The 23,390-nt window shown below is 41.4% G+C and overlaps 1 protein-coding gene across 1 annotated transcript; it reads right to left on the bottom strand.

The window, feature by feature from the left end:
- Nucleotides 1–373: 373 nt before the first annotated feature.
- Nucleotides 374–23,307, bottom strand: RPA1 (replication protein A1). Its single transcript, XM_053995843.1, has 17 exons — nucleotides 23,241–23,307; nucleotides 22,859–22,906; nucleotides 22,525–22,603; nucleotides 21,903–22,011; nucleotides 20,985–21,073; nucleotides 16,359–16,442; nucleotides 15,014–15,146; nucleotides 13,933–14,035; nucleotides 12,757–12,825; nucleotides 12,424–12,616; nucleotides 11,148–11,287; nucleotides 9,410–9,558; nucleotides 8,008–8,140; nucleotides 6,585–6,761; nucleotides 5,139–5,246; nucleotides 1,767–1,853; nucleotides 374–1,394 (listed from the first exon to the last, which is right to left on the bottom strand). The coding sequence occupies exons 1-17, from the start codon at nucleotides 23,271–23,273 to the stop codon at nucleotides 1,287–1,289; spliced, it is 1,842 nt and encodes a 613-aa protein (XP_053851818.1). The 5' UTR covers nucleotides 23,274–23,307; the 3' UTR covers nucleotides 374–1,286.
- Nucleotides 23,308–23,390: the final 83 nt, after the last annotated feature.

Here is a 23,390-nt window from a genome sequence, read left to right as displayed (position 1 = left end):
TAATTAATGTGATTAGGAGCACACAGAGCTAGCATGCTCTGCTGACTGAAAAGCCCAGTAGCATAATTACTGTTTTCTGTACTAGCTCTATGTCTGAACAAATCTCAAAGCCTGGTTAGTTTTAGACTGCTGTGTAAACGTCAATAAAAATCCCAGAAGTGCCAGCTCATCAGCATTCTCAGGCACAGAAATGGTGAAAATATCACTGCATTTCCATGCTGTTAACATCAGGCAAGGAAGTCTCCATTCTTCAGACTAACCTTAGAGTTTGTAATAAGGTAACATCTCCCCCAAGTGAATGCTTATTATGAAAGCTAATTAATTGCTTTCCAGTAATGAGAAGTCTTTGGTGTTCAAAGAAAGCAAAATTCACTATACAGGAATTAAACAGTGTTTATTGAAACAAAGCGCCCCCCACTTAAAGACCTCTTTCTGATTAACATCATTACAAATAAAACCAAAGAAATTCAACATACAAACATACAAAACATGTATAGGCAGGAACTGTAAGCCAAAAAAAAAAAAAAAATCAGTCAGAAATCCATAGTATTAATTGAAGAGAAAACTAAAGCAATGCTTTGTAGTTGCCTGGATTTCCCTGGGGGATGGAGAGTCAATGCTTATCTGCCTTCCTCAGAAGAGACAATTTTGATTAATATCAGACCCATCTGACTCAGTCTATTAAACCCTGAAGGAAGGATATTCTTCAGATATAAGAGATATGTCTTTGATTAATAATTCTACCATATTGCCATTCCAAGCATTAACAACTGCATGGCACCTGTGGAAAGTGAAAGCCTTTGAATTCTAGGGAAGGGAACTAACTTGTACTAATAGACCTGTTCTCTTTTGTCCAGATCTGAAAGCTCTATGACACTGCTCCTCCTGCCCTCTGCTGAACAAGTCCAAGTGTCGAGGTTGTCACTACCTCCTTGCAAAGAAGACAAAATGGTTATATAATTCAGCTTTACATACAGGAAGAGAGCCAACTTACTTCAGACATTCTGAGTGGTTTGTCTAAAGACCTTGTCAATCTGTCTAGAGATTCCTCTTCAGCTCTGTCAGAGTTTAACAGACCACAACAAAGCTACAAAGTCGTGGCCATCAGAGTGCACTCTTACCTCCCAGGGCACATCTCCAGAGAAATGCATCAAATCACTCAGCCCACTACGCTGGGCGTAACTAATGCTGAATTGTCACACACGAGGTGGGGAAAATGTCCATGTAACGTTATCTATTGAGTTTTTCCTGGAAATTCCAGGCTCAAGCAGCCAGCACTGGCCTCCTCATCCCAGCTGAGCATTTCTCCTGATGTTGGCAATCAATCTCTTGCTGTATTCTCTGTAGTTCACGGGTTTGACGTCCATTGCTGTGGCCTTAATACGAGATTCATCCTGCAAAAGAGAAATGTTAGTATGTAAAAGAACATGAAGCACTCCAGGCATTTGGTTCCAACATCCTTCTGCCCCAGTAACTTACTGCTCATGGTATCTGGGTTAGCTGGGAGTGCCAACACGACTCTCAGAGCTGGTATGTTGTTTTCACGTGAAACCAGCCACTCTTTATGAGCCTGAGAGGGAGCAGCAAGGATCCCTCCTTCAGTGCTCAAGATTGACAGTATTTGTGTGATCTTCGGAGTCTTCTGTTCTCTGTGAGCAAGGGAAACCTCTCCCCACAAACATAAGAGGAGGAAGTCACCTCCTATGGAGACAAGCTGAACTACAAAAGCCACCAGTTACATTATTTGCCTTTTGGGCAACACTTACATTGTAAGTCTCCAGTTTCACCCGGATCCTGAACTCATAGGTGTTGAAGTTTGCATTTTGGAACACTTCTTCAAAAGCCTGCTCGTTCTGAGGGAAGGACAAAGACAAGGATCAGCTGCAGACACTCCAGGCTCCCAGTAGTGCCATGAACTTTGAGAACAGCTCAGCTTTTGGGGAGGTTGGCAAAACACTGGAACTGCCCGGCCCACACAGGCAGAGCCAAGTCTCCCATTATCACATTTTAGATGCCAAACCCATAACTCAAAGGTTTTTCAAAATAAAAAGGTGACAACTTTTTAGCTGCTTAAACAAAGGAACAACACAATTGCACTGAATCTGCAACCAGGTACAAGGAACAAAAATACTACAAATCTTCAGGAGCTGCCAAACTGGCTAATTCTGGTGTTGTGCTGTGATCACAAACACTGAGAGAGTTAACTATTTCCTTATTAATTGCCTTATTAGGCATTCTGGTTTTCTTCTTATCCATCAAAGCTGCATGTATCCTTCCCATCCTGACACAGGCCTATTTAAGAGAATGTTCTATAAAAAAAGCAGATCCATGTTTTGAACGTGCTTTAATAACCATGAGAAGACTGTGTCATATTTATAACATAAGCTGCTTCTAATTACCATATGAACACTAAACATCATCATCATCATTTATAATAGACAATTTGTCAAAACAGTAGAAAAGGAGCAGGCAAGTCATGGAGACTGTAAAAAAAAAAGTTTATTTTTGTAAAAATATGAGTCGTAAAAACCTTTGCTGACATTCAAAAAAAATCCTGCATCTCCCTGATGATACTGACAAGTAATTATTAATGCATTTATCTACCAGATGCACTTGACTTGATCAGTCACTCCAGCAGCAGACAGAGCATCTGATCTGGAATTGAATCCACCCCAGTTCCACTCACATTCCAAGTGTTACATCTGCTGTTTTTCACTGTGTGCAGCACTATTTTACACTACACAGTGATTCTCCTAGGGTTTAGAAAAGCACAACAAATGGAGGTGAACAGGAGCAGCTAGGTTCACAGATTACAGAATTTAGGCACATCCCTTCTGAATATTAAAACCCCTTCCTTTGGCCATCTTATGGATTAGAGGATAAGAAAATTCGCCTAATAAAGCATTTAGCTCCTCTCTGCAGCTCTGTCACAAACTGTGCTAACCATTAGTGAGTTGAAAATGCCCTCAGCATAGCAGTCACTGCTACCCCACATTACCTCCTTTGGTATCTAACAAGCACAGGCAAGAGGCAGATGAAAAACCTTGCACATGTATCTCTGCTTAGCGTGGTCACGGGCTGTACATGAACTCCATCCATACTGTGAGCACTGAAAAGACTCCCACCAACTTCACAAGACACTGCATCAGCTCTATCAGAGAAAAACCACTAAGAAAAGCTTACTGCAAATGCATCGAGTACCATTTTTAAAGGCTCATAAAAGTGTCAAATCAAAACCAATTTCTCCTGGAACACAAAGCATTCCCGCTCAAGGGCTCACTCCATATTATGTTCCATTTTCTATCCTCAGCCATTTCCATTAGGCAGCTCTTCAAAAGACATTACATGTTTGTACTGGTACATAGGATCCGCTGCCTCTCCTTCCCCACCCAGTTCTCTTCAGCATTAAAAGCGACTAAGAAATTTTGTTTAAACTCTAGCAGAGATTAAGCATGGCTGAAGTAAGAAAATATTGACAGGTTAAGAATGTCTGAAAATGGAAATGCAAAAGTGCAAGCACATCTAATTAGAATCCCCTCAGCTAGACATCTTCCTACAGAAGAGAGGTGTCCAGCCTTTGTAATACCACAAAAACTCAGCATCCCAGAACCACAACCTTTGTACCCTTCACCTCTGAGAGCCAGAGTGCAGAAAATTTCCAAAAACCATTCCATTTTACAGGAAAAATAGCCCTGCTTTGCAGAAACAGAGGTCTCAAGGCAACGGCCTCAACAATCCCTCCTGCTTCACTTCCCTCCCACAGCCAAGCAATGGGTTAACCAACAGCTGGGATATCTGTGGAACCCTGGAATCAACCAGCCTTAGCCTGGGAGCACAGCAAGGCTCATATGCAATTCAAGAACTTATCATGCATTCCACATCATCATTTAAAAACAAAACAAAGCCACATAGTTTTTATACAGTACACAAGTTAAAAAAATATATATCAGGAAAAGATTATTTTGGTTGGAAGAAAAACAAAGGCAGCAGAAAAGCACAGAGTGACAAAAGGGAAGATAATACTGCCTGTTAGTGTCTAATAACTTACAACCTTAAAAATTGTTCTAATCTACACAGAAAGATCACTCCAGCACCTCTGCCAATGACCTGTTTTACAAATTGTGGTTTTCATGAGACCCATAAAATTCTGATGATATTTGGTGGGGGAAAAAAGAGCCTTCAAAAGTGGGCTCACACACATTAGTTCAAAAAGCTTCCTGCCTACTTAACAAAGATACATACAAAGTGTTCTAGAACTTTTTGATTTTGTAAACAAATTTTTGGAACACATTAGAGGTAATGTTGTCAGCATTCATTGCTAAACTAGGTTTTTTTGCACAGATTCTTTCAATCTAGGTACAATGATAAAATAGGCTGTCTTTTCTACTGCAGCCAGCACTGTTAAAGCTGTCAGTCCCCCGAAGGCTGTGGCACAGCCCTGGAGTGATCAGCTGCCTCTCCAGGTCCAGGTGATGAGGACAGGCTGATCTCCAGCTTTCAGCAGCCAAAAGAGCTCAGGGGTAGACAGACTGATTGTGGGAGCAAACTATGGGGGAAAGCAGGCAAATCTCTGTTCTTCAGGCAGATGGCCTGTGGAAAATAATCCTGAGGAGAGTAAACAAGTCCCTGCCAAGAACTTCAGGCTAGGGAGAAGCAATGATTTGCAAACTTGTAAAAGATACTGAAGGCCAACATCTGGAGGACAACCTTGGGCTGAGCTGAGCTGGCCTATCACCCAGAGAAAGGGCAAATCAAATCCTTGACTAATGAGAGAGAACATCCCTTTCTTTCATATGGCACTAGTTTATGTATTTTAAATGCTGTTAATTCCCACAGCAAGTACATGAACGTGCCCCAATGCCTTTGCCACATTTGCTGTACATTCACACACAAATATCAGACCATGCTCTCTGGTGGATCAGCACTGGTGCTCCACACAAACCTTACATCTTTGCCAGAGCTGCCTTCAAAACATTACAAGAACATTTCCTTATCAGAAGGATCAAAAAAAAAAAAAAAACAAAAAAACCAAAACCAACAAAACCCCAAGAAATCTGAGGGCAGCCCAATACAAGATGAATGAAACATAGTTCAACTTCAAGGCAAACAGTAAAAATACAACAAGCTAATTGACTGACCTTTTCCTTCAGTTCTCCCAGGAAAGCTGCATTTTGCCCAAGAATGAATTCTGCTGTGTCTTGAAAACAAGTCACCCATTGATACTCCAGACAGTCTGCAATGGTCACCTAGAATACAACAACAAAACCCAAAAGGTTATTTCATCCAGTTGCCTTTTCCTCCAGAAAGACAGAAGGCAACACAAAAGAAAAAAAAAATATCTCAGAGCTACAGAGTGTTTTAAATTTCCAGTAACTCTCAGAGCCTGACCTGTATGTCCTTTCAACCACAGTGGGTGGAAAGCAGTGACTTCCTACCTTTTTTAAGCTCCACAGAATGTCCATAACTTAACACAAGTTAACATTGGCAGTACATTGAACCACAGGGAAAGGCCAACAGGATCATAGCAGGACAACACTGACGGATGCCCAGCTGTGTCCTGCTGCCACTGACGAGCCATGAGCAGGAACAGGTATCCCAGAACAATAACCACCAAGGGGGACAGCAGCAGCTCTGCAAACTGAATTTACTTTGCACATACCTGAGTACTTGAGCATAAATTCATGTAACGTTATGTTATGAGGAAACTATCGAAACACTCAAAGATAGTTAAAATTTAAAAGATCAATTAAAAGATTGCTTTAGACTGGTTTAGTTAAAAGATCAATTTCCAGCCTCACACGCATTTCCTGGCTGCTTTGACAATTAGGAATGAGGAAATGGGAGACAATGCTCTGAAGGCCTTGAGTGTGAAGGCCTCAGCATCCTCTTTATATTCTGCAAGAACAACTCTGCTATGTAAAGCAGTTCATGTATTCCTAGAAGTTATCTGATAAAAATTATTCAGAAGCAGTTTGTGCTTTAAGGAGGCTGCAGGGATAGTTCTCTTCTCTCTGCATGCCCACCTGGCAGAACACTTCTAAGAAGCAGATATAACTCTAACTTATAATGTAAACCAGGAGAAAGTTCAATGCCTATGGTGTAAGTGGGCATCACAATAACAATCCCCAGACAACTTTCTGAAGCAGACTCCATTAAAGCACGAGGCAGAACAATACCTACCAAAAAAAAAAAACTGTACTAAATATAGGTAGCAGCTGTAAAAGTGCAATTACTGCTCTCCAGAAATGCCATTTTACTTCAGTTTATCTTCACTACTGAAGAGGCGGAGGCCATCTGTATTCTGCACTGCATAGTACACTTGGAAACCAGAACCAACTGAGCTAGCAGCAACTTTTTGGCAAAGAGAAAAGCTTTTAATTGGAGCACTAGGAAAACAAACTGCTAATCAGCTCAATGAAACATCCCTCACTCAGGTACAGCACACAAAGCAGCTAAACACCCTGTAACTCACAGGCAGCACAGACAGACAAACAGCAGCGACTCCGTTCCCTCAAAAGATTTCCTGCTTGGATTGTGCTGGGAACGTGGCAGGAAACGCCCTGAAATCTGATCCGGGTACTCACCAGCAGCATCAGGCGGTACTTGAAGTTGGGGAATTCGCGGTCACACTTCTCGCAGCGGTAAAGTCCGTTTTGCTGGTCTATCACTTTCTTGTTGCAATCCTGAGAGGGACATGCCTGGTACATGCAGTTCTCTTTGCGCAGATGTACAATTGTGCCCACACAGCTAAAATAATCTGCCTGGGAGAGTCAGTGTGCAGCATTAGCCTCAAAATACTCAATGTTTTCCCCATTCTGAATTAACCACAAAAGCAAGGCATCCATACTTGGATATTTAGGATTAGAAAGCTTAACAGCTATGGATTACTGGGAAACTGTAAATCAACCCCTCTCTTGCAATAATTTTTAGGCTTCCATTATGTTAATAAAGCCCCTACAGCAAGATTATTTTGTGTTTCCATTGCAGGAAACTCCAATTGCTAGGTCTTCTTTAGATAAAGCATATTTGATTCTCCATTGTGTCTGTTCAAATCTGCACTTTTTCACAGGATTAAGATTCTGCACTTTCCTACGCTTCTTTCAGGAACCAATACAAAAAACAGAAAGCCTATTGTGTAGTGTTACAGATAAGCATTTGATTAAACTATAGCCTACAGAACAAAATACCCACTCACCACACTAAAATAATCATCATAATGGTTTAAGACCACGGTCAAGTCTTTCAGCAGAAAAATAGAGGCTGCTTAAGAAGCATGGGTAAAAATTGTCACAGAAAATAGCTGAATTACAGGTAAAGTGAGAAAGTTTTCAGAGCCAGGTTGGGTAGGACCCTGAGCAACCTTATCTAAGGGGTGGCATCACTGCCCACGATAAGGGGTTTGGAAAGGGGTGATCTTTAAGGTCCCTTCCAACCCAAACCATTCTGATTTTAAAGATTTTTTTCCATGGATAGAAGCTCTTGTATATCCCAAACATCTTAGCACTTAAGTCTGAGACAAAAAAACCCAAAAAATCAAAAAACCCACAAAACAAAACAACCAAACAAAATAAATCCAAAAAAAAACCCCACAACAAAAAAACAGCATAAGCCTAGAGAGGTTTCTGGAATGAAAAGCCAAGGACCTGGGGTTTATTACCAGCTTTTCTATTGACCAAGTGTGCACCCTTGAAAACCACTTCCTCCTAATGCACCTGTTCCTCCCAGGACACCCTGTGCTGCTTCTTTGAACATCTTTGGGGTAAAAACATCCTCCCTTAATTTACATGAGGCTCAGAATTCTCTTGCAAACAAAGTATCATGTTGCAATATCACCAACAAGCTTGGATTTATTTGAAAAATAATATTAATTCATAGCATAAGTTCCAAGACAGTAAACACCTACTGTTCAACACATGGACTTCTTCAATATGAAGAATACTTGCACAAAGCCTTGCTTTTTATTTTCTCCCCAACAGACAAAGCTTGTACTGAGTGGCCATGCCTTACCTTATCTCCTTGTCCCAAGTTCTCAGATTTGGCTTCAAACAAAGTTTTCCAGTTGGTATTTGCTCCAGCTGCTGGCCCACCCCTCACATCAGAGATGGAGGCACATTCCAGAAGCTGCCCCTCGGAGTCAAACCTGCAGCCACAGAGATGCACTTCTATTTTTGGAGAGCAGACCATACAGACTTATCAAAAGCTTACGTTTATTTTCATGTGTTCGATACATGAGGGATTTTTTATCAATGATTGCAAAGGAAACAATTACAGTAATATGTGTATATTGCAAACAAAAATAGCATTTCAGAATAAGTTAATAGTCTGACTTAATTAGCACAGTATTTTATAAACCCACAAAAGGAGGACAGCTTTGTTCTATATAACTGCAATTTGTTTGCCAGCTAGTGGTCAAACCACGCACTGCACGCTTCTCAGAGCCAGGCAGATAACAAGATTTAAGGGCATCAAGATATTTCCATAATTAAAATTAAATTACATGGTACCATTATCTTCGCAGCAGCTTCGAAAGAAAAAGCAAATAGCATTGAAAAGATTATGCTTCCTCTGTTAAGATCAGAAAGCACAGCTCTTCAGCAAAAGGTTGCACTGCATTCCTGTTGTGATGGGCTTTGTGATTTCACAAACACACCAACGAGGCTCAAAGATTGAGCTTAATTAAAGCGTGACAGTAATAGCTCAGACCCACAATCAATTTTATCTCCAACAAGCCTCTGAAGTATGGGAGAGCTCAATGACAAATGGAGGATGCCATTTATTTCATCCACATTTGGGTGATGTAACTGGAATCTGAAGACTCAGGATTCATAAGTCTGATGCTGTTGGCACTTAACCCTCTTCACACACACACACCACATCTCACCACATTCATACAACAGACAATTTAACAACTACTTACAGGAGAAGCAACAATGAAATCACTTTGTTTTCCTGACAATAAAAGAGTTATTTTGCTATCTGAAAAATATCTGGCAAGAACTAGACACTGAGAGATGTCAAACAGTCCCTCCACACTAACTGAGTGTGTATCAGATTCCACACAATGGAAAAGCCTGTGGAAAAAAATACCATTCTCTCAGATCAAGCCTCAGAAAGTAGAGCTGGTCAAGCCTGATTTCATGCTGCCTTCCAAGGCTTTGGGTCAGCATGCACTACCCCGATTTCAATTTTTCAAGGTCTGTCACGGAATTAAAAGTTTTTTGAATTGAACAACTTAAGGACAGCCTTCCAGGCTCTAGGGCTTGCAAGCCAGAGAAGCTTCTGCAGCCCTGGAAGCCATAGCCTCTGCCACCTTCCATCAGTGCTACACCCACTGCTCAAGGAAAGAGAAACAAAATAAAACAAATACTCTGCAGGAGGTTGAAACAAAGCAACATAAACACACTCCTACCATCCTCGGAGCTTGAAAGCCTCTGGGCTATCAGGGTTGATGACAACTGTGCTGGAGGACAGGACAGACAGGCTTCTGCCACCAAAGTCAGAGACACGGGCTCCTTTGATGGCAATCACAGGTTGTCTGGAACCATCAAACTGTTCAGCCTGCATGTGTGAAAAAACAGAGAGCAGCAGCAGCACGTTACAGGAAAGGCACTGAACTTGTGGTCATAATTCACAGATCATGACAAGAGACCAAACCTGAATCAAACTTCCCCAGTGTATCTAAAAGGTAAGGTTTTGAATGGTGTCATAAGGAGTTTAAGCAAAGGTAGGTGACAATGTTCTGTGCAATCCTAACACCTCGTTTCCTGGGGAACCAGAGAATCCTTAAATCACACCACGGGTTTGTTAGAAAGGACTGGTCCCCTCTGTCAGCAGCATTACACCAGGATTTTAGGGAGATGTGTTATGGGAATGCAAACAAAATTAATTGTTCATATCAGACTCCTCAGGAGATGAAACAACGCACTCAGCTTCACTGAGCCAATCATGTCCCTCTTACTACCACTTCCACAGAAGTGCAGCTATGCTGACCAAACATTTTTACTCAACTTTCCATCTTCTGTTTTTTTATGTCATAAAGCTGCTCTAATGCTGTTCAACTTCCATCACCTGAGTAGTCTGACACTAACAAAGAACCTCATGGCATGAGAGAGGGTTTGAAAGGTATAGATTTTATGGACCCCACACCACTCAGCAAGCAAGGGGAGGATCATGTACTTAAAGATAACAAATGAGCTGGAGTTGCAGTAGTACTTACTGTACCCATGAGATGCAAAACCAGAAAACACATCCCAGCAGTCATGGCATTGACTGCTGTAAAGGACATACAGATTCTAACCCTAACTGTGCCAGCTGCAAGCCATACATCACTCCCCCTCAATGCTTATTGATATTTCTATTCTACAGATTTAACTTTGCAAAATGCAGACCCTGATCTCTGCTGGAAGTGTTAAGCCAGGAATTGTATACCAGTAGTCTCTCCTATTATAACCTAGTTCAATCTTAAGGCTTTGCAATACTGAACTTCAGTTTACTTCATCTGTATCAGCAGATGGTTAATGGTGTTTAGGTACCTACAGTATCAGTGCACTTGATCATTTAGCCATAAAGCATCACTGTCAAGCTGGCAGGATCACTCCCATTTTATAGACTGGCACATAAATCCCTAAGTATCTATAACAACAGTGGAAAACAAAGTAGCTTGTTAAAAAGATAAGGAAGCATTTACTGCAACTGTTCAAACTTTCACTTCCAAGGCTCTGATGCTTTAAACTCCCAGTCTGAGACAGAGCCTCTCAACCTGCTCATTAGGGATAACATGTATCCCACCCTACAAATAAAATTCATCTCATTTTGAGACAGCCATAGCCACCAGGCTTTTCCATCATCAAGCTGCAGCTCACACCCTTTCCTAAACCAGGAGCCTTTTCAAAATACTTTCAGTATTTTGGCTTGAGACAATGTCTGCGGTTGTTCAGAACACATTAGTCAGATCATGTCAGCAGTTTGTCAGGGAAAGGTTAAGAACATCACACCTGAATGCAGCCAGACAGTCTTTCACCTTCTCTTGGCCCCTGATCCTTGAACACCCAGGACTGTGTCAGTGCTGTGCCCATCTCAGGTGACAACAGCACTTCCTCACCCTACACCAAGGCAGCTTTGTTAAGAGCAGGTAAGAGAGCACATACCTCATTTCCCCACAGTGTAGCTGTCACCAGTTTCCCTGATGTATCCATCAGATGCACATTCCTCTTTGAAACCTCCCTATTGTTAGCTTTCACTGTAATTTTAGTGACATCTTCGTAGCTCTTGCAAATTCCAATTACATCTGAGAAACAGTTACAATTTGGAGTTACTCAAGGGTCACAAGTGGAGAGCACAAGATCACAAGAGAAGAATTCAAACCTACTGTCAGATTTTTACCTTGTATCCCAGCTCCCTATTGAAATGAAATCTGATATGGAAATTAAGTGTATTATGGTAGGAATGTTCCACTACAGAACTCTTCAGTGCTTTAATTTTGTTGACGCAGTCATTAAGATATTCATGAATGCAAGCCTCACCACATTAGAGAGATCAAGGCATTGTACTATCTTTTCCCATCACATTCTGTCAAAGGACTTCAGTCCTGATCATGTAACACACACTTTGTTAAAGCACAAGCAAGAGCCTTCAAAGTGACTGTAACACAGTGAAACAACTGGCTCGTGCCTCCACATAACTCTGCAATTATAAGTTGCAACTTTAACAAGTCTGCATGCTCAGGTGGTAAGAGCTAAAGCAATCCCCTGTGCAGTCCCTAAAAATACACCACTTTTAATATTACCCATCTACCTTTAGAATTCCCAGCTGAATGTCTCTGAATCACAGGCATCTTGTGCCTCTGAAACCTGAGAACCCTCGCCCCCACCCAAGCCTCTGATTTTTCCGGAGTACTCTGCCCAACGAATTACAGAAAAACAAACCTCCAATACTTCATAAAGCAAGCCAAAACAGTCATGCAACTTGGATTTGGATGCAACGAATTATGCCAAAATCACTACAGAGATAATTAGATAGTGAAAGAAAGCAAGACCACAGAAGGTATGAAATGCACACATGCTGAGCAAGGGCATTTTTTCTTTCAGCCTTTTTCTGGGGAAAACAGCGATCACAGTGCAATAAACAACTATCACCTACTGTCTTCAGGTTGAAGTACAAGTTTGAAGAATAACTGTTATATATTGTTAGAAAATAGGCAAAATCATCTTAACAGGAAAATTGCCTGAGGAATTTTTAACGGCAACAAAATCATCTTAACAGGAAAATTGCCTGAGGAATTTTTAATGGCAACAATCACTGGATGACTTCAATTAAGAGATCACAACACTCGAAGCATCCCATGTTCACTACCTGCCCAGAACTCAGGACACGAAAATCAAACTTCAAAGCTTTAGAATTTGCCATTTTTCTACTTTGACTGACCAACAATCGAGTCTTTGGGTGTGTTCTCCAAGTCAGAGATGGATACAAAATCAAACTGAACAGATGGAAGATGCTGGGCATCATCACAGGGCACAACTGAAGTCTCATTAGTGAATGTAATCTCATAGTCATTCTTAACAGCTGTATATTGCTTGTTAGCAGTCTTCAAATTGCCTTTGGTAAAATAATATACCTACAGGAGAAAGCAATGAAACAGGGGATATTATCAGTAGTCAGGGAAAATAGATTGTGTTCACCTTTAAAAATCCTTGCTAGGTTCAAGTTCCTCTTTTCCAGCTCCTGTCAGTCTAAGAAAGCACAAAGCTACCATACCTTGTTCAATTCAATGAGTGGAAAGAACTTGTCTGCTTGATCGTTGAATGCAGTAGCTCTAATCTCACCCTGCAGGAAAATAGGGGAGCTGGTCAGAAGTGAAATTTGTCGTGGAAAAAGATTAAAAAAAAAAAAATCTTTGCAATGTTAAGTGGTAGCAGTCCTGCAGAGACAGTGGGGTCTGCCAGGGAAGCTCCAGGCGTGTGAGAAACAAACAACATTCTCTTCACATCTGTAGTTAGAGCTAAAATGACATATTCTACACCTGACAATCAAACCTCATATTCAAGTCTCATTAGTACATCAACAGCTTCAGAATAAAAGGCATAAGAACTGCATCCATCATTGAGACACCTCTGAAAATGCCAGTAAAACTGGCAGTGATGAAATAAAATTCAAATAAACCCCACAGCTCCACAAGTTAGCACACAGTATATTGTGATGGCTCCCACTCAGATATGTCTATAAGTAAGAATTAATAACAATTATACCCTCACTAGATATAAACACTCTAAAAAAAAAAAAAGAAGAATATAGACACTATGCAGAGAAAACAAATGCCTGGTGACAACATGTTACATTATTAACCTCACATTTTACACTCAATATAATCTAGCAGAATCTTGTTTGTTTTCACGACAGAAGGCTGTAATTTGATAAGAGGTTTGACAAACTGCAAGTTCAGTTAGATTAACCAGATACCATTCCCCAAACAAACCACAGAGGAAATTTCTCAGTGTTACAATAATTTGTACGCCAACTTCCTCATGAAAATTGAAAGCTTGTAACTTGGAGGTAATGCTCCTCTCACTCCCTGTTTTGTAAGGTGTAGCTCAGCCAGGAGGAGATGTCACTCTCAATCTACAGGAAACCACCACAACCCTCAGTATTAGGTTGTCAGTTTGCATAAACAACTCTATTTTGAAGCTGCAAAAATCCAGTCACACACTATAGACTTTGATGAAAAATAATCAGCAATGCTGCACATTTAAGACTTCATTCTGGATAAAAACTGGCACGTTGATGTGCAACTTAATGAATGCAGGGATACAAGTTTCAGTTGTAATAAAAAAAAATCATTTCCGAAAAATGCACTTTATTTCCTCTATTCTGTCTTTATGAAAGGTTCATCAACATCTGGCATACGTTATCTTTGTTTCAACATATGACACTTACACTTTCATCAACCAGCTCTATGGAAAAGAGCTTTCCTTCCCCACGAGAGTTGCTCCACGTGCGGATCTGACCTTTTTGGGTAACACGAGCACAAATGGTCCACCTGAAATCATTCAAGGAATCACTGCTCTGCATCTCTTTGCATCATTTTAAAGAGACTGACTTGACAAACCTTTGGAACTGGAATGTGACTATTTAAAAGCCAGAGTCTTCCCACTGCACCTCGGCAGCTCTTTCCACTGCTTTCTGTTTTAATGGCCTAGACCATTAAAGACAGAAAGTTGTAGAGAAGGCAACAAAGCAGCCATAAAGCATCCAGTATGATAATAATAGTGAACAATCCTTCTACACAGAAGCAGGCCTCAAATCTTTTACTCTTCTAGGGTACATTTCTCACACAGCAGTTTGCCTGCTCTGAAAAGCCACGCCAGAACTCAAGAGCTCAATTATAGGATTCGCATTTAACTTGGGTAATCAAATCAGTTTGCATAACTTAAAAATGTCATTCACTAAATAATTACATCCTCATGCTTTTCAACAGCTCAGTAGCTGAAGTGAATAGCTTACTGAGCTGTTTTGTCATTAAGTTACCAAAAAGAAGGTTGCTTTAGGAAAAAAAAAAACCCAGACAAGTCAATCGATTTTCAACTAAAATATTAAAAACCTATCAAGCTCAGCAGGGCAGCTGCACCAAGACAATGGCAAAGCAAATCTCAGATTGTTAAGAGTGTTGATGCAATTTAAAAAGATAAAAAAAAAAGGAAAGAAAAGAACACCCTTCGCCACAGAAAAAAAACCTCAGAAAACAGAACTCTAAACAAAAAACCAAAACAACAACAACAAAACAAAACCCCAAAAAACCAAAACAAAGCCCACCAGTGTTTTCTATGGAGGGTTTTCTGTTTGTTTCTCTGGGTAGTTTCGTGGTTGTTGTTGGGTTGGTTTGTTTGAACTTAACCAATAAAGTCCAAAGAACTCAATGAATTATTTGACAGAGACTCACACACGGAAAATCAAAACAAAGCTATTGTTCCTTCATGCCTGTGAGATGAACAAGGCCTGGCAAAGCACAAGAACTCACTTGGACTGGTACGGATTCAAGCTGGCAATCGGCACCACTTTGACCTGAGACCCCCCAGGTGTCTTCAGGGCACTGGGAGCACTCGCTTTTCCAAACTGGTTGGAGGGAGCGTGGTACTTGGGAGCAGCAGGACCTTCCAAAAACCACAACAGAGCAGAGGGGATTTCAGCCTCACACACAAAGATTGGGTTAAAACCAACTCAGGGTGTAGAACTTTCCCACCATGCCATGGGGAGCCACACAGGCAAAGTTCCAGAGAACACCCTGTGCCACGTGGGCACCACAGAGGGGCTTGAAGTTTGTTGTATCATTTCTGCTCTTGGTCACAAGTGTCTTCTAGGCTGCAAAATGCTGCAGAAGAGACACTCTCAGACCTTTTAGAGTGCTTGCACTTAAGTGGAAATGTGTCCACAGTCAACCACTTGAACAGAGTTTAAGTGGCAAACGACTGCTTAGCAGTAAATTCTTTAAAATAACAGAATCACAGGGTGGTTTGGGTTGGAAGGGACAGGGACACCTTCCACAAACAACCTTACCCACAACCCCATCCAATCCAGCCCTGAACACTTCCAGGGATGGGAAGTGTTAGATCAAGACACCACTTGGGGGAACAACTATGGAAAAATACCCCACAAATAATAGTTTTTTGACATAAAGTGATATTGCTAATTCTAAACTCAATCTTGTCAATGTATATGCAAAAAAACTCTTGTGATCAGATTTAAACAAGGAAGGAGAAGCTTGTTTTCTGCTGCAAGTTTCTAAGCAAATGTCAAAATTTTACTATTTAAAAATTCTTCCTAAGCACAGGGGTAAAGAATACAGACAAGTTAAAGCAGCACCAAGAATTAGGATTGACAACTTTTTAGCTCAAAAAAAAAAAAAGTCTACAGGCTGACATTTAAATTGACTGCATCCTTCAGTATCTCACTGAAATCTTGATCAAAAAAAACCCACATTTCTAGATTACTATCAAATAATTTCAGTGTATTGCCTAAGATGTTTGGCCTCTATCTCAGCATTGGTAACACACACAGTTGGTGGCCAGCTCCAAACTGCAGCCTAATTTGGGTGTCCACAGAGCACTGCTTCAAGAATGCAAAGTGAACTGAATAAAGTTGGGTTTTTTTAGGCTTTTTTTCCCTTGGGGAAGAAAAGGGGCGATTTTTCCCCTTTTATAACCAAGTATAGAATACTCTGGAGAGAATTCACCTAGTCAAGCTATGGGTTATTCCTCGATGGAGAGTTTCTTGTAGAATACCACTAGAGAAAGGATTTTATTTAAACTGAAGCTGTAGTTTCTCACTGATCACATATCAGAATTCCTGCCCACTTTGACTCTTACCTGCTCCAGACAAATTGCCATTTTGCTGCTGTGGTTTGCTGGCTGCTGGGTTTCCTGCTGGAGCTGCAGAACGTTGCCCTTGTCCTGGTAATTAAAATGGAAAGAGACCACAGAGTAGGGAGCACATTAATTAAAAGTACCCTTTCAGGAAATAAGACTTGCATGTAAAAAAAAATTAAATAAACCCACAGAGAACATGCTAAAATCCAGGTATTTAAGACACAGGAGCAGCCAGCTATCTGTTGAATATTACCATGAAGGAATTCCAGTCAGATCTCTTTCCTCAAGCAAGTGCTTTCTACTTGGAAAGAACTCAGGGCTGATGGTGATTTAAAAGGACAGCCCTGAAGTAATCTTGACAACTTTTCAGTGTTTATCAGCTGCTATTGCTCTGACAGGTAGTTTCTGCTCCTACCTAACAGCTATGATAAAAAAAAAAAAAAACTGTAGAGAATTCTGTCTCATCACTCAGAAAGGGCCAAAAATCCACTGGGTAAAGTCAAATCTGAAGTTAACCCAAGACAAAGAAAACATCTGCTGCATTTTATTTCCGAAATATGAAGATGTTTAATGTGGGGGTGATGGAGTCATCACTTCAGAATTCACTGGGGCCCCTCTTGGCACACAGCAGTAAATTGCTTAGGGAGCAAAGTGATGCCATAGTAAGAACAAAGTGTCCATTTTTTTAGATTTCAGGACTTTTACTTGCTCTAAATTAATGATAAATTGCAAGGGAAAGAGCAGACAGGCATATCCAAAGTAAAAGTCCGTTAAAAGACTAATCTACCATTCAAAAATTTGAATTCCTTTACAATATAATTTGCCTCTAGGTGAGAAAATATCCAACATTTTTGTCCTTTGGGACACAACTAATCCTTAAGGTCTTGCTTTGCAGGGAGAGCTAGGCCTGAGCAGGCAAAATGCTCATGATTTGGGATGTGAGGAGGAAGATGGTCAGAGAAAGTGGAAAAGAAGGTCAGACCAAGCCTGTAGAGCACCACGAGGAACAAAAGCAGAGAATTCCAGGACAGAGGGATGGCATCAAACCACGGGAAAGGAGCAGAAGCAACACAAGGAGACCCCATTGTGGTGCTGCCTGATGTGGTAGAGTCTCCAGAGGTAACCCTCTGGTTATTTTTAATCCAAAATCCAGGTCCTTGCACAAACCCCAATCTCTAAGTTGCCGCAGTAGAGTCACATCGGTGAACTGGTGACAGTCTCCCTGGCAACAGCGTGACGTCAAACAGCAAAATGTGTATTTACTGCAGGTTCCACTAGATGGAGGAGCCAGGTCTCCCCCTTGCTCCGTGGCCTCAGGTGCTCAGAGGGTCAGCACTCCACACCCCAATTCATTTTGTGCAAGGGAAGGTGGAAAAAACAAGAGAAAAATATGTCTGGTCAGGGGAGGAATATTCAGGCAGAGCAGAATGTGGGTATGAAGCAGCAAGAGGTTTCCTTATTACTTTTGTTCCAAATATGTTTCTTTCTGTAGGAATTTGTGATTTAAAAAAACTCCACTGAAAACCAAACCAAAGACCACCACATCCATTGGAACACGTGTGTGTTATGAAACACAAATTCACATTTTAATGGCTGCCTACCCACAGCCGAGTGTTTCTCAACAGAGTAAGAATAAATTCACACATCTGTGCATGTGTTCAAATACAGAAGTAGCAGAAATATCTCTCCAATTTTCTCGCTTGGAGAGCCTAGGGACTCCTAAACTGTGATTTTTGGTGGCTGGTGGCCTACAGATCACTAAAAGTGCTCAGAAAACCGAGGAGGCTGCCTGGTTTTTGCTGTTAGTTTTTATTAGCAGGAGGTGAAAAAAGCAGCTGAAATACCTGCTCGCATTTCTTCTGTATGTGGTAGATTAGGCAAACCCAAGACCTTTGCCTGCAGCCGCCTCACAGCCCACTCAGAGGCAATAACTGTGTAACAGGAACCCTCAGCTTCCAATAATTTGTCACCAAGAGGTTTTGCCACAGTGCCATGACACAAGACCTGCCCCAGAACTGAGCAGCAGGGAGGGGAGAGAAGGGAAAAAGAATGCACTTTGCAACAACACACCTCTAAATCACAGCAGTGGGAAGGGCAAGAGTAAAGAGTTCAAGTGAATGTGTAAGTACATAAACATTTCAACACGGAAAGATTAATGACAGAAGTTGAACATAAGTAGCAAGTCATTGTCATAGTGAAAAGAAAGTCCAGCATCAGAGTAATTTGAATGAGATTAACGACAGTAATAACACAACCATCCAGTCTTCAACAAGAACTAAACTGCTCAGTCTTCATTTTCAATACTATTATGAGAGGCTGCCTGAAAAGTTTTTATGATTTGTAATAAGGAGATTGTGTCTCCAGCTTCCTTGTTAGGCAGATTAACCACCTACTGCTCCCATGTAAAGTGGCCAAAAGCCAGCTTCTCACCCCCCTGGGTCCTACTGTGCTATTACAGTCTGAGAAAGAATATTCCTTAATCCTAGGTCTGGCGGTCTGAGATCTGTGTTTCAAGGAAAACCAAAAGTAGGGCTAAAAGATACATTTTTAAAACACCAGAACTTTTTATTTTTTAACAGAAACCACGAAGTACATTTAAGATGTTCATTTTGCATTAGCTGAGTGTCCCTCAAAAATACCAATTTCTTAATATATACAGGAACTTGGAGAATATGCAACTTGAAATACACACCCCTGCCATTTCATCAAGGCCTTCATGACAAATCTTGCAGCTTGCAGAGCAGCAAGGCTGGGTTAAGCTTACCTAATCTAAACTATTACCACTTCTGTATCAGAAACCTTATTTAGTATCAAATAAAAGGGTATGAAGTCGTCAGAATAAGATCAGTGTTAAAATGAAATACACATCACATCTTTTTTGGCATCTTTTACCTAGTGCAAGCCCACACATATTATGACCACAGACCTGTAACATCTCCAAAAGAGTTTAGATTTGAAACCTTCACTGCAGAGTATTTTTGTAAGTCCAAATGAAGAACACAACTTTGATCAAAGTAATGGAAATTTTACCAGAATTTATAGTTAAAGGTATATTTTCAGCTCAATTCTGTCAGATACCACGTTCTCAGTGGTTTCTAAGCAACAATATAACTGAAAAACACTATAGTTCACAAGCTCTTGTATCACATAAGCAGGGAAATGGGAGAAAGGCACAAAACAGTCTGCTCAGTAGCTATTCTGAAAGTCTTGGTCTCTACAGCAACTGTGGGATTAAACCATAAAATCTGAGATGTCAACACATTTTTTAAACAGCAATTAGCTAAGTAACTATCAAAGGAACAAAGGATTCTTTAGGCTCATTTAACATACGCCCCTCTTAATTCCCTTGGAATAAGTTAATGAAGAAAGATGTCTTTGCCTTTGCAACAGAATAGATTTTTAACCAGAAGAGCAATGTACCTACCACCACTGTTTGTCCAAACTATTCTACAGAAAACTCTTGCCACTAATGTGTGGTCCCTTAGTAATAAAAATATATTAGTCCACTTCTCTCAGGATAAAAAAAAAATCTTCAGGAAGAGCTGGTTGCTATGAAATAGCAGCCATTATCTGTGTATACATCACAGACAGAGCTGTTAAAATATTTTCTTTAAGTGCTTATTATTCTCCCTCCTTTTTAAAATACCAGAATTGGAAGAGCAGAACAGGCTTTTGAACATTCTCGGAGGGAAAAATGTTTTAATTTAAAAAACCATTTGCACGAGAACTGCAAGCTCAGCACACAAAAGTGAAGAACAGTTATTTATGCAAGATAACAGATGCAAAGAGATTAATGGCAGGTCAGATTAAGGTCCACCCAGTGCCTCAATCCTTTTTCAGCTGGGCATGGTAGGAATGGGTGCTTAGGGAATTCTGTGCTCTCCTTGTTTTCATACCAGTCTCTCGTCTATGTATTTGGAACAATCTAAGTTTTAGTGCTTCCTGCACCTAACATTCATGCAGAGGATGTATTGTTATGTTTAACAGCCTTTAATGGATTTCTCTTTCACATCTAATTGCTTTTTGAACTTGTGCCAATTTTTGGCACCTACCTCCACAAGTTCCATAATTTAACTATGCAGTTTAGGGGTGTGGTGCAGCCTTTGTTTTACAACCACTACCTGACAACATGAGAGCTAAAGAGCATCAAATGAACATAGAAAAGAGAGAGAGAGATTCATCATTCTTTATTCATCCCCTCCATGCCAAGTTAGACTTTTACAGATCATTATTCCATCTTCCTCCTCCTGTTTCTTTCCAGACAGGAGAAATTAGAATCTATTTGATTACTCATTATGAGGAGACATAAAATCGCTTCCGCTTACTTACTGGAACTCGAGGTAGAGACCACTCACTACAATAAAAACCTGTCAAGGTTATAAGGTATGGATGCTCCAAACACCATGGAGAAACTCAAGCTTCAGCCATGGTGCAGAGTTTATTAAAATAGGAACGAACCCCAGTTTGTGTGACACGAACAAAAAGGATTTTCAAGATCTGGACATCACTATTCCAGGCATAAAAAAAAAAACCAAACCCTGAACGTGTCTGACTGCTTTTTTCAAGTGAAAGAGAGAAGCTGAAAGGCTCTGAGGTGACAGAAAATATTTACTTGCAGCTACTCACCCTCATTGTATGGCTGGGGATTGCCAATAGGCCCACCAACCTGATCAGCAGTTTGCAGGACATTCACATCCATCAGGATCACCACTCTCCTACAACAGAACACACAACAAACAAAGACTGTCGCTCCCTCTGCAACTCCCATCTCTGGATATCCTTTGCAGCAGGTGAGAAAACCAAGCTTTAACAGGCTGATTCTTTGCATGATGGATCTGGGAGAAAAAAGCTTTCCACTGTCAACTAAGCCCTCTCTTGAGGGACAAGTAAGCTTGAAACAATATCAAGGACACTTGATATCACTGCATCAAGGAGAGGCCTGAACAGGCACCAAAAATAGCTTGGGAAACCACTGTGTTTTAAAAATAGCTAAACCATACCTGATTTTTATTCCCTGCATCAAAAGTCGTTGTCTTCCCTCCAGAATAAAAAGAATACAAACCTTAGTTCATCTCCTGCTAGACATATACATAGTTTTTCTGTAATAGTTTCACCTGGATCCCTTCCCACTTTGCAGTATCCCACCCCCTCAAATTTTCCTCCTATCCTATTTCCTCAAATTTTAATAAAAGACCAGATCCTACAACACCTAAGTAACAAGATGTTGTTACTTTTCAACTGCAGAAAATTTATTGTTTCTTTTCAACAGCAGAAAATTTTAAGGAAGCTTTGTACAAGTATTTGGAGTATTCCAACTGGAAATTTTATATTAATAAAACACTGTACCAGATACATCTGATCTCACTAGAGTCACATTCTGCAATTTATTTCTGCTGTGGACTTTCCCTCTAGCACCCTAAAGCCTGAGTATTGTCAGATAATCCCAACCAAAAGCACTTGGCCTCTGCTTAGTCACAAAGCACAGGGCCCCCACTGGTGCAGCTGCTTTTCTGTAGGGCTGAACTTAAAGATTAACACAAATACCTTCCATCTTTCAGGCTGTTGACAATGAATCTGTTAACCTGGCAAATACACCGGGCTGACAAGCGTTCCTCTTCCACCAGGGAGTTCAGCTGTGTTGCCAACATGAATGCTGCAGAAGGAAAATATTGAAACAATTCACAGTGCCAGCTTTAAAAGGGGCTGCCACACTTTTTCCAGCCAGTCAAGTGTTGCACTGGATCTACAGCTTGGCAAAGAAAACAGTGCAACTGCTAAGAAGTCACCAAAACTGACCATAAAGTATGCTGTGTTCATTCCCCACACTTCAGAGGGCAGTGATAGCTAGAATGATTGTATATCAAAGAACTAAGAGGAAGGTTAAGCTAAATTGCTTTTAAATCAATGTTATATGTATAGGTTTCTGTATTTTCATTATATCCAGCAGCAAGTTGATTGCTTATATTTCACAAAGTTCTAAGAGTCAGAGATTTCACCTAAAGGACAAAACGCAGTTGCACACTTCAGAGTCTGTGGCCCAGTGAAAAACCACATTCTCCTTCAATATTTATTTCAGCACTTTGCATCCAAGTCACCAGACCAGGAACTTCATCACCCTTAGCACCTCCACACTTAGAAAAACCTCACTGCAGCTTGTCATACTCACAGGAGAGGGTGTTCACCCCATCACTCATCAGCACTCGGTAACGTGGGGGCCCCGTTCCTGTGGCAATAGCCCGTGTATTCTGCAGGGAAAAAAAACAAAACAGGCTGTCAGTTCACATTTGTTCAGAAACGTCTCAAAACCAGAAAGTGACATTAACAAGTGACTTTTCTACTCGTCTTTTCTGAACACTAATATCAACGGCATAGCCCAAGCAGTGTAAAACAAAATTAAGAGAACTAAAAGTAGAGCAGCCTTGCTCGGCTTCTCTGCAGAGGAAAGTCTGGCTGCACTCAGGACCCCACATGCAGCCACCGAGGGAAGGGACAGTACTCACGATGACTTGCAGCACGGGCTTGGAGACTTCCTCCCCTTGCATTATGGCCTGGAGAAATGAAAGAGACGCTCAGGAATGTGTCACCGGAACGCCTCGCCACCCACGGGCGCCGAACCACAGAATCAATGAGCTCGGACGTCTGAGACCATCGGGCCCAACCTAGGAAGGGCTGTAGCCACGGAGTTGAGGAGGAACTGCCGTGCAAGAGCCAGGGACGCGGGTGTGGCCGTCACCGCTGGACCAGGAAACCCCCCGGGGACCAGGCCCCGCTCCGGGCCTGCCTCTCCCCTCGGGGCCGGGCCGGACACGGTGCCCAGGCCCGGCTTTCACCTCCCACCCTGACCAGGCCCAGGTGCATCCCAGCCCACGCCGAGCCGCTCACCGCGATGGCCCCCTCGCTCAGCCGCACGCTCATGCTACCGGTGCCGCCAAATCCTCCCGCCGCTGCCGCCAAATCCTCCCGCCGCCGCTGCCGCCACCGCCTCCTTCCGGCGCCGCCTCACGCCACGCCGTGCGTCACCCGCCAGCACGG

Source organism: Vidua macroura, chromosome 20 (assembly GCF_024509145.1).
Source record: "Vidua macroura isolate BioBank_ID:100142 chromosome 20, ASM2450914v1, whole genome shotgun sequence".
Taxonomy (NCBI): Eukaryota; Metazoa; Chordata; class Aves; order Passeriformes; family Viduidae; genus Vidua; species Vidua macroura.
Note: the sequence above shows the minus strand (reverse complement) of the source record. Positions and strands in the feature narration are given on the sequence as shown.

What these genes read in the sequence shown, in the direction of transcription:
- RPA1 (XM_053995843.1), bottom strand. Translation starts at nt 23,273, where the DNA reads ATGAGCGTGCGGCTGAGCGAGGGGGCCATCGCG. An exon ending in TAGAGCTGGTTGATGAAAGT is followed by an intron (nt 12,826 to 13,932) that starts GTAAGTGTCATA and finishes ATTTTCCTGCAG; the next exon opens with GGTGAGATTAGAGCTACTGC. An exon ending in GCTTTCAAGCTCCGAGGATG is followed by an intron (nt 8,141 to 9,409) that starts GTAGGAGTGTGT and finishes CTGTGGCTGCAG; the next exon opens with GTTTGACTCCGAGGGGCAGC.